The following is an 18,019-nucleotide window of genomic DNA, read 5'->3' on the forward strand; positions in this document are numbered from 1 at the left end:
AAGAGCACAGCAGTTCAGGCAGCATCCAAGGAGCAGCGAAATCGACGTTTTGGGCAAAAGCCCTTCATCAGGAATAAAGGCAGAGAGCCTGAAGCGTGGAGAGAGCTGATGTGAGCTATAGCAAGTGATATGTTAAATTGTTTCACTGAATCAGGAGTCCATCAATGGATTATACTGAGTCAACGGTGCAGCATGTCGTACAAAGGTCAGTTTCGCAGAGGTCGATATGGTCTGCAAATATTCACCAATGGCATGAAAATACCAATGCATTATCCTACATTTATCCATAAGTATTACTTTTCCTCACCTCAAAATTCACAAATGAAACCACAGGTAGTTAAAAGCAATTTTAAAAAACTTACATCAACTTCACCCTGGTCGATCACATAGAAATTGTCACCCTCATCACCTGAGAACGGAAAGGACAACACACAAAGGTTTCATTTTAAAATATATTTATATATGAAAGCTCACAACACACTACATTTTAGGATATTTTAGGTGCTATGTCAAAAAAGTACATGTATTAACAAGCTAAAGAATTCCTTGACAAGCATTAAAGATATCTTAAGACCTTCTCTTTATCTGAAGCAAAAATTCTCTTTTCTCAAGTTTCAGAAATAAATTATTGTCTTGACATGAAAACCAAAAGAGTCTGAGAAGGCTTAGCAATTCCCTACTCAGGTTCACAGACACTGTGAGCTTTCAAAGGCATAGCTCTATAGTTGTCAGATTTGTTAAGACTTTAGATGTCTAGTTTAATCCACCCTCCACTTAGCCTCATCTTTAATAGCCAATCTTGAAGTACCAATACTTTGTTTAGTGGCAGAATCACAAGGCCTCTTTTCCTTTTCAGTCACCCTCAGACTAAAACTCATGACATCTACTTAACCTTAAATCCCAATATTTCTAAACGGAGTTTAGATTTCCAACACTTAACATTCATGTTTCTGGGCTATTTTTGTTAGCCAAAGATTTGGCTCACATACAAAAGAGAAAACTTTGTAATGTGTCTACTTGTTTAAATAAAGGATAAAAGCCAATTCCTTATTGTCTTAAATTTCTTCCACCAAAGGTTGGTAAAGTTTGTTGAAAAGTGGAAAGATTTTGAAGAAAATTTACATTTTGTATTTTTCAGTGTTGATCTAGTTTTGAACCCATTGAAATGTAAAGTACTATACTATGACAGAAGGTAAAGTATTTGTTAAATATACACAAAATCTCTCACTGGTACGGTAAGTACTTGTATTTGTTCAGTAGCCTTTGTAGGTTACTCATGTTTGCTACAATATGATTCACAAGGCTGTGTAGTCTAATAGCGAGATCAGACAGAGGAATCAATTTTTTGTAGCTTTCAAATTGAAAATATTGAAAAAGTATGATAATGGCTATTGGATGAATAAAGGGAAATTGCCTTTTCTGGGGGTGATGGGCGTGAACTTGTGAAATGCTGATACAAGTCTTGTCAAGCTACTTGTCAAGTTGCACTTGGTAGATGAAATACACCGTAGCTATACTGCAGTGGTGGAGGAGAGAGTGAATGTTTAAGAAAGTGGATGAGGCACTGTTAAAGAAGGCTGTTTCACCCTAGGAAGTATTGAGCTTTGTGTGCTCTCAGAGCTGCATTCATCCACATAAATGGAAATTATTCCATCACACCATTCACATGTGCCTTGGACAATGAGGTAAACAGATGAGTCACTGGTTGCTGAACACTAAATGTCTGACCTGCTCTTATGTGGCAGATCCAGTTGTTTCCGCTCAATAGTGACCTCAGTAGATTAAAAAAAAGATTTTGCAATGATAAAACCACTCAACATCAAGGAAAATTGATAACACTCTCTTGTTGGAGAGATGATCATTGACTGCCTTTTGTGTGGCATGAAAGATTCCCATTGATTTCAACTTTACTGAGGTTTGTTGATGCCACACTTGGTCAAACGCCACTTTTATATCAAGGGCAGTTAATTGTAACTCACCTTGTAACTCATTTCTCCAAAGCCCCATTATGAGGCCTGGAGCTGATTAGCTTTGGTGTAATCCAGACTGAGCTTGGATGGGCAAGTAATTGCTAAATAAACACCACTGAAACAATCATCAACCTCTGATGACAGAAGGTAGACAGATTGATTACACAGTAATTGATCAGATGGTCCTATTCTGTGGATAGGATAAAGTTGGATAATTTAAACATCTTGACTTGAGGCTTGGTTGGTCCTGGTGCTCTCAGGACTACAACTTGGATATTGCCAGGGTTTATGATACTTACTGTATGTAGTGTGCTTCACTGGTTCTCAACATCACATGGATGAATCATGTGAGTTGAACAACAGCTTATACAATGATGAGAATCTCAGGAGGAGGAATCAGATGGACCATGACACTTCTGGCTGAAAACAGTTGTAAATGTTTCAGCTTATTCTTTTATCATAATCTGCTGGACCCCATCATAGTTGAAAATGGGACCATCCACAGAATCAGAACTCCCCATACATTATTGAATTGTCCATTACAGGTACTATATGTAACTGTAGAGTTACTCTCTAATCTGCTAATTACAGAATAGTTTCATCGACAACATGCATGCAGTCCCTTTTAATGGCATGAACAGTTTAACTCCTCACTACCAGTTACTGTCTCTTGACACACCTCATTAAAACAAGGTTAATTGCTTGATCCAATTGCAATGATAGGTGATAAGCTGGGATCAAACCCGGGTCCCTGGTGCTATGAGGCAGCAGTGCCAACCACAGAGTCACCATGGTGTCTTTACATACTGACTGAAATTATTGAGCTGAAGAAGTAATGAAGTTTACGTAAAACCATGTTGATATATAAAAAGAAGAAAGAAAGAGAAGTGTACACTGTTTTTGCTTTTAGCTGATGTTGTTAGTAGCCAGCTGATGTTGTCAGATCCCAGACAAGCATATGGCTTTACTGGTCATATTTAGATTTGTTTAGTTTTATCAAATTGATAAGCACGCAATGTTGCAGATTTTACATTAATGATAAAACAGAAGTTTATTGACAAAAGAAAGGAATATAAATAGAATAAACCAAACATCTACTTGCAATACAAATTCAAATACCTTTAAACACACAGTAAAAAAGTATAATCACAATAAATGCAAAACACTTCTTTACAAATTGAAATAAAAAGAAAACTGAAACAAAAAGAAAATTGAAAGAAGAAACAAAACAAAAAGAACATTTAAAAAAGCTTTTCTGCGGTACCCAAAACACACCCCCAGTACAGTACCCAAACAAAACACAACTTGTACAATACTCACACCAGAGTCCCTGCATCAAATATCTTGGTAGGTTTAAGCTACTTGTGACTGCATCTTTTAGACTGGAACCATAAATATCTTCCCAAAACTAATGTACACTTGCATCAATGCAGTGATGGAGGGCAATATTTCTAGTCTGAAACTAAAGCTTATTCTTTACTCCAAGGTAATCTTGTTCAATCTATCTTTCCCTTCGCAGAAGCACAGGTCTATACAGCCATTTTGTTCCAAGCAATTCACAGGACTGTCAAAAACTCAAAGTAATCTCTCCCTCTAATCGACAAATGTTTCCTTAAGCTTAAAAAAAGTTCCAGAAATCTGTAACAAATCTTGAGTCTTCATTATTGAACTTACTGGGTCACAAAACAATCTAAAATAAACAAAAACCATTAGTGGTTCACACAAATCCATTCAATCTTAAATTAGGCCTCAAACCAATTCTAAAATAAAATCACCAAAGTTGCAGAAATATTTACAAGTTAATAATTACCTTCAGACACACAGAAAACTTGCCAGTTACTAAGTGAACAACCAGAAACCCAAGCATACAATAACTAACATTAATATACACATATAAATCTGAAAGTTTACATCGCAAAATATACTTTCAGAACTTGCAACTGACATTAACTATCAAATCATTCTAAACATTGCACTTAGAGGAAACCACTGTGCCACAATGATCAATACAGATCTTCCCACAGGCTTTACTACTAACAAATCCAAAATTATTTTCTGCAGATCTGCATTTTGTATTAAAAATCATCCCAAAACAACGCAAATTAGCTCTATGGAGATAGTTTAATGGCAAATTTGCCCGCAACTATAATGTTTAGAAGTATCCACTGGGAATGGAAGAGAGGGAATCAAATGTCAACATTTTTCTCATTCTCACCAAATTCTCAATATGACAAATATACTCTCCTTTTGTCAGAAAGGGAAGTACAAGACAACATGGAAACATTCCCCATCTGAGAGCCCACATGTGAGGAGCAAGGGATGTGCACATCACCCAAGCTAAGTGGGTGCAAACAACGAGACAGACTACCAACTTCTGTGCATCATGAACATACACACTGTGTAAATATTAAAATCTTCAAAGAAATCTCGGGTAAAAAACAAGTGTTGAAAATAATTCTCATCTTGTTTTCTTGCTTTGACAAGATCAAGTCTGTGATCAAGAAACACGCACTCAGCTTATTAGATTTGAACCTTGCAGTCACGAAGGCTGATTCAATGAGAATAGTAAAGAAATATGTTAAATTCTGAACTGGTTAAGCTAGCATTCATTATGTGGTGACATCAGTTTACACCACAGGAGACAGTAAAAGTATATTTACAACTCATTTGGGCCCTTGAAGACAGAAATGAGTGAATTTATTATGGGAATAAAGAAATGGCAGAAAAGCTGAATTGGTACTTTAGATCTGTCTTCACTGGGGAAGACACGAGCAATCTCCCAGATGTAATGGTGGCTGAAGGACCTGAACTGAAGGGAATTTATATTAGGCGGGAAATGGTGTTGGAGAGACTGTTAGGTCTGAAGACTGATAAGTCCCCAGAACCTGATGGTCTGCATCCCAGGTACTGAAGGAGGTGGCTCTAGAAATCGTGGTTGATTGGTGATCATTTTCCAATTTTCTATAGATTCAGGATCAGTTCCTGTGGATTGGAGGGTGGCTAATGTTGTCCCACTTTTTAAGAAAGGAGGGAGAGAGAAAACAGAGAATTATAGACCAGTTAGTCTGACCTCAGTGGTGGGAAAAATGCTGGTGTCAAAATTACGACACATCTGGATAGCAGTAACAGGATAGGTCAGAGTCAGCATGGATTTATGAAGGGGAATTCATGCTTGACTAATCTTCTGGAATTTTTTGAGGATGTAACTCTGAAGATGGACAAGGGAGATCCAGTGGATGTAGTATAGCTGGACTTTCAGAAAGCCTTTGATAAAGTCCCACATAGGAGGTTAGTGAGCAAAATTAGGGCACATGGTATTACGGGCAAAATACTGACATGGATTAAAAATTGGTTGGCTGACAGGAAACAGTAGTGATAAACGGCTCCCTTTCGGAATGGCAGACAGTGACCAGTGGTGTACTGTAGGGATCAGTGCTGGGACCGCAGCTTTTTACAATGTACATTAATGATATAGATGAAGGTATTAAAAGTAATATTAGCAAATTTGCTGATGCCAGAAAGCTGGGTGGCAGGGTGAAATGTGAGGAGGATGTTAGGAGAATACAGGGTGACCGGGACAGGCTAGGTGAGTGGACGGATGCATGGCAGATGCAGTTTAATGTGGATAAATGTGTGGTTATCCACTTTGGTGACAAGAACAGGAAGGCAGATTACTACCTAAATGGAGTCAAGCTAGGTAAAGGGGCAGTACAGAGAGATCTGGGTGTTCTTGTATACCAGTCAATGAAAGCAAACATGCAAGTACAGCAGGTAGTGAAGAAAGCTAATAGCATGCTGGCCTTCAGAACAAGAGGAATTGAGTATAGAAGCAAAGAGGTCCTTCTGCAGCTGTACAGGGCCCTGGTGAGACTGAACCTGGAATAGGGTGCGCAGTTTTGGTCTCCAAAGTTGAGGAAAGACATTCTGGCTATTGAGGGAGTGCAGCATAGGTTCATGAGGTCAATTCCCGGAATAGCTGAACTATCCTCTGCTGAAAGTTTGGAGTGACTGGGCTTGAATATGCTGGAGTTTTGAAGGCTGAGAGGGGATCTGATTGAGACGTATAAGATGGTTAAAGGGTTAAAGGACTGGACACTCTGGAGGCAGGAAGCATGTTTCCGCTGATGGGGGAGTCCCGAACCAGAGGACACAGCTTAAAAATAAGGGGTAAGCCACTTAGAACAGAGTTGAGAAACTTCTTCACCCAGAGAGTGGTAGGTGTATGGAATGCTCTGCCCCAGAAGGCTGTGGAGGCCAAGTCTTTGGATACTTTCAAGAAAGAGTTGGATAGAGCTCTTAAGGATAGTGGAATCAAGGGTTATAGGGATAAGGTGGGAACAGGATACTGATTGAGGATGATCAGCCATGATCATAATAAATGATGGTGTTGGCTCGAAGGCAGAATGGCCTACTCCTGCACCTATTGTCTATTATCAATTCCAAAGTGCAGAGAACGCCATTCCAAAGTGTAGAAATCTTTGACTATGACTAATTAAATGCCACTAACAATATGTTAGGTAGTAAAGGCCTATGATATCTAATGCTACACAAATTAGCACGACAGAACTGCCTGTGGAGCCTCGCCTTAAAGATACTGATACACTTCCCAAGGACGATGCAGGCACAGCACCAGGCATAGCTAAAATTGAGGCATCAACCCAGTGAAGCTACCAAACAGGACTACCTGCATACCAAACAGCATAAGCTTCAAATGACAGACAGAACACAGCAAGCCTACAACCAACATTTCAAATTTAAGATCTGCATTCCGACTACATCCAGTCATAAATAGTCATGGACAATTAAATAACACACTGGTCAGAAGAAGCTCCACAAATTTCCCCATCCTCAATAATAGGACAACCCAGCGTATCAGTACAAAAACAAAGGCTGAAACATTTGCAACAATCATCAGCTAGAAGTGCCGAGTGGATGGCCTCCTCCAAATGGTCTTTAGCATCACAGATGCCAGTCACCTGCTAATTCAGTTCAATCCAACTTGCATATTTTTCCAATAGCCTTCAATGCTCTACTTATAATGATACATATCCCCATCCATTAGACTCTTCTAGGAAATATTTGACATTGGTACCTACTTTTGACAGTTGTCCTCAGAGATTAATGGCTTCATGTTGGTCAGTAGACCTGATCTGTTCATTATCAGTTGTGGCAGTATGAGAAATACCTGGCACCTGACTATTTTCCAGAACTCCATAAAATCACAAGACTACAAAAAAAAGTAAGTGCAGAAGTAGGCCACTCAGCCCAATGAGGCAAAGTGAGGACTGCAGATGCTGGAGATTAGAGTCGAGAGTGTGGTGCTGGAAAAGCAAAGCAGGTCAGGCAGCATCCGAGGAGGAGGAAAATTGACATTTTGAATGAAGGGCTTTTGCCAGAAACATCGATTTTCCTGCTACTCAGATGCTGCCTGACATGCTGTGTTTTTCCAGCACCACACTCTCGACCCCATTCAGCCCAATGCGGCTGCTCCACCATTCAATGAGATCATGGTTGTTCTAATAATCCTCAACTCCACTTTTCTGCATTTTACCCCCTTTTCTCTGTGTTAAATATACAATCCTTTATTCGGAGATTATGCCCTCTGATTTCAGACTCTCCCTCAAGGGAATACAACCTTTCCACATCTAACCTGTCAAGTCTCCTCAGAATCTTGCATGCTTAAATGAGGATGCCTCTCATGTTTCTATATTCCAATGAGAACAGGCCCAATCAAATTCAATCTCTCCTCTAAGACATTCAACCTCCATTCCTGGTATCAGCCAAGTGAACTTTCTCTAGACTGCCTTCAATGCCAGTATATCTTTCCTTAACTAAGGGCTTCTTTAGAATCTGCACATCTACAATCCATACCAAACAATGATTCTAATGCTGTACAATTATTTTTCCATTTCTCCCAATAATCTTCCTTGGCCACTCAAATCTTTAAGATTCTTTCTCAAGATAAAAGGGGCAGCACGGTGGCTCAGTGGTTAGCACTGCTGCCTCACAGTGCCAGGGACCTGGGTTCAATTCTCGCCTTGGCCAACTGTGTGTGCGGAGTTTGCATATTCTCCCAGTGTCTGTGTGGGTTTTCTCCCACAGTCCAAAAGCTGTGCATGTTAAGTGAATTGACCATGCTAAATTGCCCATAGTGTTAGGTAGACTAGTCAGGGTTAAAATGTAGAGGAATGGGTCTGGGTGGGTTGCTCTTTGGAGGGTCAGGTTGGGCTGAAGGGCCTGTTTCCACACTGTAGGGAATCTAATCTTAAAAAAAAAACCATTTCTCCCATATCAAAACTGATCTCTGATTAGCCTTACTTTGTGCCTTAAGGCTCACTGAATTCTTTGGGACTTTAGCTTGAATGAAAGCTTTTCTGCTTGCATGCAATCCATTCAAATGCTCTGCAATAGTAGAGCAAATTGTGGCTTAAGTTAGGGGCATTACTGAAGGTATTTTACTTTTTGGTAGGAATCCTAACTGAAAAGCAATATAGGAGAAAGTGAGGACTGCAGATCGATGAAGAGACAGACATAGCTGCGGCCCATCATTCCTGATGAAGGGCTTATGCCTGAAACATAGATTCTCCTGCTCCTCGGATGCTGCATAACCTGCTGTGCTTTTCCAGCACCACACTCTCAACTCTGATAAGGAATATATCCTACCACCATCTACAATGAATATTTAGCATGTAAAGCCCATTGTAGTGCTAATGATCATTTACAATTTGGCTGCTCTACCAAAACTTCACAAACACTTGTCTATTGCTGCATTGCTCCTTTTCCATGCTGCATTGCTAAAAGGAATTTCTGTAGCCACATTCATAAAAACTACATTTATATTCATAGTCTTTTCTCTGAATTCATCAAAAGCAACTCTCTTTCATTAAGAGTGAGGAATTTTGCCACTGATCCAGGTCTAGTGCTTATTCACTTTTCCATTCTTATCCACACTATATATTGCTGCTGACTTACATACATCAATTGTCAATTATGCTAAAAGTAAAAGTAAAAGTGAAAATGCATTTTCATTTATCCCATACCTTTAAATCCATGATCATTACCTCAGTACAATCTTTTGCTACACTTAGAACAGTCGAATGTTCATCAATATTTTTTACAAATCCCATATCTATCACTTACCTTATATATCAGCTTACTATATTCTGAATTCCTTATTCCTGCATCCTTTACTAAATGTTTTAATCATAAGCAAATTGCCCATTTAATTCTAACATGGATATCTTTTTGTCTTTCAAATTTCTACCCCCTGATATCAATAATACATCTTCATTTTCTTTCGCAGAATGGGTGATGTTCCATTTAAGGTATATTTTCTGTCCCGATTGTCTAACTTCACAGATTTTCCAAGTACAATAACTTTGTTGCTCTCCGCATCCAGTTTCAGTTGTGGTTACTTCATCAATGATCTACTTAATAACCACAGTATTTCACTGACAGTATATCCTCTCTAATAACATGGCTGATGCCAGCTACTTTACGAGAAGTATCCACTTTTCCAAAGATTTTACTGTGTTATCCCAAGTCTGAAACTCATGGAACTCTCAAATTCCTTAAATTTGTCCTGATACTTTTCACTTACAGTCAAGGTAGCATTTTAGATAGTCTACTCCATACACAGTAGAGGTGCATCCACTGTCCAACACTGCACAACTGAAAGACTCGGCTACCAATAAAATTCACCACGAGGCTGAAATTTCTTATGGTCAAGATGAGAGCAGTGCTAGAAAAGCATAGTAGGTCAGGCAGCATCCGAGGAGCAGGAAAATCAACGTTTCAGGCAAAAGCCCTTCATCAGGAATCGGGCTTTTTGCCCAAAGCGTCAATTTTCCTGATTTTGCCACTGATCCAGGTCAATTTTGCTGCCTGACCTACTATGCTTTCCCAGTACCACTCTAATCTTGACTCTAATCTCCAGCATCTGCAGTACCCACTTCTGCCTAGCTGAAATTTCTTATGAACAATACAGTCCTCTATGTTTGAAGGGGTTTCTCCAACTCCTTCAAATCCTCTCTTTCAGGATTGGCTTTGAATATTTTACTGTAGTGTTTGGGATAGTTCATGGCATTGTGATCCTTTCAGTCACACATCAAACATCAAGTTATTGTACCCTGAGCATTGCTGGGGTTCATTTGTTTTTGTAAATCCCAAATTCTCTTGATTTCTCAAAATTCTCCATAGCATTTCTATTCTCACTTCTATTACTGACAGTTCTCCTTTCGTAATTTTGCTTGTGATCAAGATGGGTCTTACCAATTTGTAAACATGGTATTCTTCATTTTCTATCACATCACTAATTGCTTAATTGGTATTCAAATGTTTTCTCAAGAATGTTTTAGCACTGCTAACCTTTGTCCCAGTAATATATGTTTAAACTGCAAACTTAACTTCAGCCAAAACTAGATGTCTTTCCATACTTGATATTTCGAGGTAGTCCAATAACATGCACGCCAGATTAGACTGGGGAACTTTGAAAAGAAATTTCTGCAGTCCTGCAGTCCTGCATGCAAACCTACTGAATTCCATTATGCACACTTGAACTGCACTGCCCTCAGTGGCTTTAACTTTGTAAAAATCTGACCATACCAATAGATCATCTTTTTGATCACTTTTATCCATGAAGGTTAACAATCTGTCCAAATCAGCATTCATGTCTGAATTATCAGGCTCCAACTCCAAAAACTAATTGCTTCTATATTGTAACTGAAGTGCTCTGGCCATATCCTGCCTCCTTTTTGGTAAAGAAGTAACCCAGGTCCACATTGTAACTTAATTCTTCCACTGGTCAAAAGGCTCATTTTCAGAAAACGGATGTGGGCAATTGAACCTTGAAACTTTACATTTTAAATCAACCTTGCTCTGAGATCAGTATTATCTACCAAAAGATAAATGTATTTAAACAGAACACACATCCACACTTTCAGGAGAGAGTTTTATTTCAATTGGCCACACTCCATTAAACTCATACCTCTCTGATTACTAGTTTTCCATTTTCCTACAATCTTTTTAATGCAATTAAGTCAATTAATTACAATGACCAGTTCCCTCATTCCATTACGACTTAGGCATTCCTTTAGTCCATATGAGATGATATCAATGACTGAATTACAGTCAAGACTCTGCTCTTCCGCAATGCTGCAGGACCATCTAAAAATTTAGATAGGACCTTGGTTTATTATCTCATCCAACAAAACAGCATTTGCTCAAAGTGATCAAGCCTCTCAAGCAGATTTGACCCATGACCTATTCACAGAGGTGTGAGTGCTACCAAGAGTGTAAAGTTTCCCCGACATCACCTAACCTGAACCAAGAACAGATGCATGAAACACTGTCTGCACTTGATAGAAATCGCTACCTTCAGAAGAAATAAAAAAAGGTGAAAATAAAAATTGACCCAGATAACTGCTGAAGGAAAATAAAAGCCTCCTTCAAAGTCTCGCAGAGCATTACCTTGTTGAATGACGGTTTCTCCTGCAATGTGAGTCACTGGAAACATGGCATCAAAGATGTCACTGCAAGGGAATGAAAACGGAAGAAAATTTGAACAGCTTGAAATCTTCATAATGTAGAATTAAGATTTCCTTGGCAAACTAAACATTGATCATGGAAATAATACTTTCAATTTCTAAAAAAAAGTTTATCACTAGCAAATATAAAAATTTCACCCTACAAAAGCATTATTGACAGAAATATCTCAGTGTATGAATTTCAAATACCAGATCTTATCAACTATACTATTTGGCTCAGCCACATCTCCTGTCACCATCCACATTGTCGAAATATCAGCTATCTCTACCAATTAAGAGTCATTGCTAATAAGTACATACTTCACGAACATAGAGAACTGTTTCAAATCTTGTCTTGCACATATAACTTGCGTTATTTACATAAAGCCAATAACCATCCAAAAATATCACATGACAGGCCTCACTTATTCTTGCAAGAAAAGGTGATGCACAATTGAAGACAGCAAGGACTAACTGGAAAGGGAAAGCACGCTGGCATGTACTAACCTCCATTTGGAAATAATTTTGGTTATTATGAGATTGTTCATTGCTAAATTTGTTGCCAATAGCAAGATGGAAATCATCGAAGATCATGGTATCATTATACTTAAACCAGCATCTCCTATCCCACCTGCTCTTCATCCCACGATCTCTTCTAATTTATATGCTACAGCTGGGACAAGCATGACGTACAGGTTCACCATCCTTTATCCAAAATCCTGAAATCCAAAAAGCTCCAAAATTCTCATGAAGATTTTTTTCTCCATAACAAGGTTGTTTGACATGCAAACAGTTAACCCAATTCACACCCACCCAAACCCTGTCACTCAGATATGATGTGGGGGGACATGACCCAGCACTGACAGGCATGGGTGCGTCTGCTGTTGGGTAAGACTTTTTTAAAAATGTCACCATTAATCTGTCACTTATTCCGAAATTTTTAAAAAATGATGAATTACGAAAACCAGCTGGTCCCGAGGGTTTTGGATAAAGGATTGTGTACTTGTATTAATGATACCTCCCCATTAAATCCTGCTCACTACAACTTACTTTTGGACCTTTTCTTTCAGGTGGTCAGGAAGTGAAGAGCTAGCAAAAAGGTGATGACAAAGATAGAGTCATTTATTTCATTAGGTAACATTGCACATATCTTGGAGAATAAATTAGAACTATGATCTGCAATTGCTGAGACACTGACTAGGAGTGTGCTACATCTCAAGTGAAAGACAAGGATAGTATAGGTTAAAGCTTGCTGGAGACTAAGATCACCAGTTCTGCTGCAGAGGCCTTCCATAGGCAATCTATAGAAGACTGATCACTCGAGATGAAAAAAAATGCTTGATGCATTGGAAAGTTTATTAGAAAACCCTGGATCAGTGTTATGACTGAGATGGTAGAAGTGCATTGTCATCCCACTCCTGGCACAGAGTCTGTCCCTGTTGCTCAAAAGGGAAAGGTAGGGGGAGTGGCGGGGTAGTGGAATGGAAAGAAAAGAGGAGTAGAGCATTAGTCAGTCATTGGGAACTCCATAGTTAGGGGAACAGATAGAAGATTCTGTGAGATCAAGAGAGACTTGCGGTTGGTGTGTTGCCTCCCAGGTTCCAGTGTTGGTGATGTCTTGGATTGTGTTTTTGGGATTCTTAAGGCGGAGGGGGAGCAGCCCCAAGTCATGGTCCACTCAGGCACCAACATAGGTAGGAAAAGGGATGAGGATGTGAGGCAGAAATTCAAGGAGCTAGGGTGGAAGCTTAGATCTAGAACAGAGTTGTTATCTCTGGTTTGTTACGACATGGTTGCGAGGTGAGGAATAGGGAGAGTGAGCAGTTGAAACGTGGTTACAGGGATGGTGCAGGAGGGAGGAATTCAGATACCTGGATAACTGGGGCTCATTCTGGGGAAGGTGGGACCTCGACAAACAGGATGTTGTACACCTGAACCAGAGGGGTACCAACATCCTGGGGGGTGTGGAATTTGCTAATGCTCTTCGAGAGGGTTTAAACTAGTTCAGCAGGGGGATGGTGTTATGAAGATGTGGGCGTATTGTACCTTTAAAAAAGTTAAAAGCTAGCAGAACTACCTGACAGCATCAAGTGTTCTGAATAAGATAAAATGTAACATATGGTCAAGCAGCTAGGGTAGCTGGTTGCCTGGAGACGAAAATAAATTTGAATTCAGCCAGTTTAAATTATACTCCAAAATACCAACCTCCAATCAAGTTGAACTTAGTATATTGACAATATTAAAAATCAATTAAACAACCAGATGCTTTGGGGTATAAGACCAGGGAAAATTGAATAGCTGGGGAGAACTGCCAAAAGACCAACAGATGTCGACTGCTAATCAGAATTGTCTGACCGGTACCTGTCGAGAGAAGGAGTTTGCACATACAGAAACAGAGACACTGACCGAGTGAGCAAATTCTGCAATGAGAAGATTCGACAGCTGGCTGGTTTTGAAATTTGAATTTTTCAGTAAATTTTATCTGGGGTTTTTTCAGACTAGTATTATAGAAGGGAGAGTAAAAGATAGGTTAGAGGAAGGACTTGTAAATAGTTGCTAGTTAATTATTGTCTGTTATACTTCAGGAAATAAAGCTGTTAATTTTTACTTTAAATAGTTCTTGGCCTCTCGAATTTTCACAGATTAGTGCACGAGATAAATCTTTTCTGTGTTGCTGGTTTAAATTAAGCAGGAGAGTTTACTCCATGTCGTAACAATGGGAACCTAAATTGTAGCTCCATGTGTAGAGGCAGTTGAGAGTAGTAAGTTCACAAATAAGGTTTCAAGGTTGCAAGATTATACCAGTAAGCAGGAAGGTGGTTTGAACTATGTTTACCTCAATGCCAGATACATCCGAAAAAGGTGGGTGAACTTGCAGCATGGGTCAGTACCTGGGATTCGATGTTGTAGCTATTTTGGGGACATGGATAGAGCAGGGACAGAAACGGTTGTTGCGGGTTCCAGGGTTTAGATGCTTTAGTAAGAATAGGAATGGTGGTAAAAGAGGAGGAGGTGTGGCATTGTTAGTCAAGTAGGAGAAAGTGAGGACTGCAGATGCTGGAGATCAGAGCTGAAAAATGTGTTGCTGGAAAAGCGCAGCAGGTCAGGCAGCATCCAAGGAGCAGGAGAATCGACGTTTTAGGCATAAGCTTATGCCCGAAACGTCGACTCTCCTGCTCCTTGGATGCTGCCTGACCTGCTGCGCTTTTCCAGCAACACATTTTTCAGCATTGTTAGTCAAGGACAGTATTATGGTGGCAGACAGGACGTTTAATGTGGACTTGTCTACTGAGGTAGGATGGGCGAAAGTTAGAAACAGGAAAGGAGACATCACCCTGTTGGGGGTTTTCCAGACGCCTCCAAAGATGTTTACCAGAGATGTAGAGGAAAGGATAGCAAAGATGATTCTGGACAGGAGCGAAAGTACCAGGGTTGTTGTTATGGGGGACGAGAAATGCTATAGTTGGAGTACTTTAGATGGATAAATTTTTGTCCAACTCGTGCAGGATGATTTCCTGACACAGCATGTCGATAGGCCAATAAGAGGCAAGGCCACATTGGATTTGCTACAGGGCAATGAACCAGGCTACATGTTATATTTGAAGGTCGGTGAGCATTTTGGTGATAGTGACCACGATTCAGTTCTGTTTACTTCAGCAATGGAAAGGTATATGCTGCAGGGCAAGAGTTAAAGTTGGGGGAAAGGCAATTATAATGCAATTAGGCAAGATTTAGGATGTATAGAATGAGGAAGGAAACTGCAGGGGATGGGCACAATTGAAATATGGAGCTTGTTCAAGGAACAGCCACTGTGTGTACTTGATAAGCATGTACCTGTCAGGTAGGGAGAAAGTGGTCGAGCGAGAGAACCATGGTTTACTAAAGAAGTTGAATCTCTTGTCAAGAGGAAGGAGGAGGCTAATGTAAAGATGAGACGTGAAGGGTCAGTTAGGGTGCTTGAGAGTTACAAGTTGGCCAGGAAGGACCGAAAGAGAGCGCAAAGAGGAGCAAAGAGGGGACATGAGAAGTCTTTGGCAGGCAGGATCAAGGAAATCCATGAAGCTTTCTTTATGTATAATCAGGAATGAAAGAATTACTAGAGTAAGATTAGGGCCAGTCAAGGAAATATTGGGAAGTTGTACGTGGAATCAGAGGAGATGGAAATGACGCTAAACGAATATTTTTCGTTAGTATTCACACTAAAAAAAGACAATGTTGTCGAGGAGAATACTGAGATGCAGACTATTAGACGGGATGAGGTTCATAAGGAGGTGTTAGCAGTTCTGCAAAGTGTGTAAATAGTAAGTCGCTTGGGCTGAATGGGATTTAACCTAGGGTTATCTGGGGAGCTAGGGAGAAGATTGCAGAGCCTTTGGCTCTGATCTTTATGTCCTCATTATTTACATGAATAGTGCCAGAAGCCTGGAGGATAGCAAATGTTGTCCTCTTGTTCAAGAAGGAGAGGAGAGACAACCTTGGTAATTATAGACCAGTGAGCCTTACTTTGGTTGTGGATAAAGTGTTGGAAAGGATTATAAGAGATAAGATTTATAATCTAGAAAGAAATAAGCAGATTAGGGATAGTCAACACAGTTTTGTGAAGGGTATGTTATGCCTCACAAACCTTATTGAGTTCTTTGAGAAGGTGACCAAACAGGTGGATGAGGGTGAAGTGGTTGATGTGGTATATATAGATTTCAGTAAAGCGTTTGATAAGGTTCCCCACAGTAGGCCACTGCAGAAAATATAGAAGCATGGGATTGAAGGTGATTTAGTGGTTTGGATCAGAAATTGGCTAGTTGTAACAAGACAGAGGGTGGTAATTGATGGGAAATGTTCATCCTGCAGTTTAGTTAGTATTAGCGTACCAAAAGGATTGGTTTTGGGGCCACTGCCTTTTCTCGTTTTTATAATTGACCTGGAGGAGGCCATAGTGTCATCCACAAATTTACTAACCATCTTTCGAAGGTCAGTGGAATTGTCGACAGTGCAGGAGGATGTTGCAGATTACAGAGGAACACAGATAAGCTGCAGAGTTGGGCTGCAAGTTGTAAAATGGAGTTCAATGCAGAAACGTGCAAGGTGATTCACTTTGGAAGGAGTAACAGGAATAGAGTGTAATGGGCTAATGGTAAGATTCTTGGTAGTGTGGATGAGCAGAGGGATGCACTTGGTGTCCATGTGCATAGATCTCTGAAAATTGTCACCCAGGTTGATAGGTTTGTTAAGAAGGCATACAGTGTGTTGGCTTTTATTGGTAGAGAGATTTAGTTTTGGAGCCGTGAGGTCATGTTATAGCTGTACAAAACTCTGGTGCGGCCGCAGTTGAAGTATTGCGTACAGTTCAGGTTGCCGCATTATAGGAAGGAAGTGGAAACACTGGAAAGGGTGGAGAGGAGATTTACCAGGATGCTGCCTGGTATGGAGGGAAGGTCTTATGAGGAAAAGCTGAGGGACTTGAGGTTGTTTTCGTTAGAGAGAAGGTTGAGAGGTGATTAATAGAGACATACAAGATGATCAGAGGATTAGATAGAGTGGACAGTGACAGTCTTTTTCCTTGGATGGTGATGGCTAGCATGAGGGTACAAAGCTTTAAGTTGAAGGCTGATAGATATAGGACAGATATCAGAGGTAGATTCTTTATTCAGAGTAGTGAGTGTGTGGAATTCCCTGTCTGCAACAATAGCAGACTCACCAACATTAAGGGCATTTAAATGGTCTTTGGATAAACATATGGATCATAATGGAATAGTGCAGGTTAAATGGGCTACAGATTGGTTCCACAGGTTGGCGCAACATTGAGGGCCAAAGGGCCTGTACTGCACTGTAATTATCTATGTTCTATGTACTTTATGGTTCACAACATAACGTTGAGTGTTGCTCAGAAAAGATCCACTTTGTTGAAAGTTTTTGTCTTGTTTTCAGAAGGACGATTTGTAAGAATACCAATTTAAAAGGAAAACCAACATTTCATGTGATAACAGTGTTGATTTGTTAGCAAATAGACTATTAAGTGTGACCATTGAAAATGCAGCAGTTATTACTTGATAGTTAACTGCCAGGTTTTGTTTAAATTTTAAACAGCTAACTTGATTTCTATTGATCAAGTCGCTGTCCTGAGAATTGAAATGAACCATTCAAAACAACACAATGCATCTACATGTTTGCTCTCTGTCTGCAAAGACAGGAGCATTGTATACTGGAATATCTAGTTTCTAGTACATATAATTGCACTAAACTGACAAACCTGAAATGGCTGTTCATGCCATTCTTTATACATGCAGAATTATCCAGCAAATGTCCAAATGCAGAATCACATCTAACATACAGTTTTTTTTTCCAAGTGGGTCTGATCAGTACCTTGTTGTGAATAGCCAAAGTGAAAGTGCTACTGTATGTCACACATACAGTCCTAAGGTTGCTATTTGCGGTACTGAGAAGTGCCCAGTGTACCTCAGATTACTCATAACATATTTCAATAGTTTGAGAAACACGTGAAGCTAGCAGTTTCGGATTACTACTTCA

General features: G+C 39.8%; 1 protein-coding gene across 2 annotated transcripts in view; it reads right to left on the reverse strand.

The window, feature by feature from the left end:
• Positions 1–18,019, reverse strand: part of prkar1b (protein kinase, cAMP-dependent, regulatory, type I, beta) — a 202,919-nt gene that overhangs the window by 64,940 nt on the left and 119,960 nt on the right. For both annotated transcript variants that reach the window (XM_072559834.1, XM_072559835.1), the window contains exons 5-6: positions 11,439–11,500; positions 363–409 (exon numbers count right to left, since the gene is read on the reverse strand). In XM_072559834.1, the coding sequence (XP_072415935.1) occupies positions 363–409; positions 11,439–11,500 (109 nt within the window). The remainder of the gene's footprint in view (positions 1–362; positions 410–11,438; positions 11,501–18,019) is intronic.

This window comes from Chiloscyllium punctatum, chromosome 40 (assembly GCF_047496795.1).
Source record: "Chiloscyllium punctatum isolate Juve2018m chromosome 40, sChiPun1.3, whole genome shotgun sequence".
NCBI lineage: Eukaryota > Metazoa > Chordata > Chondrichthyes > Orectolobiformes > Hemiscylliidae > Chiloscyllium > Chiloscyllium punctatum.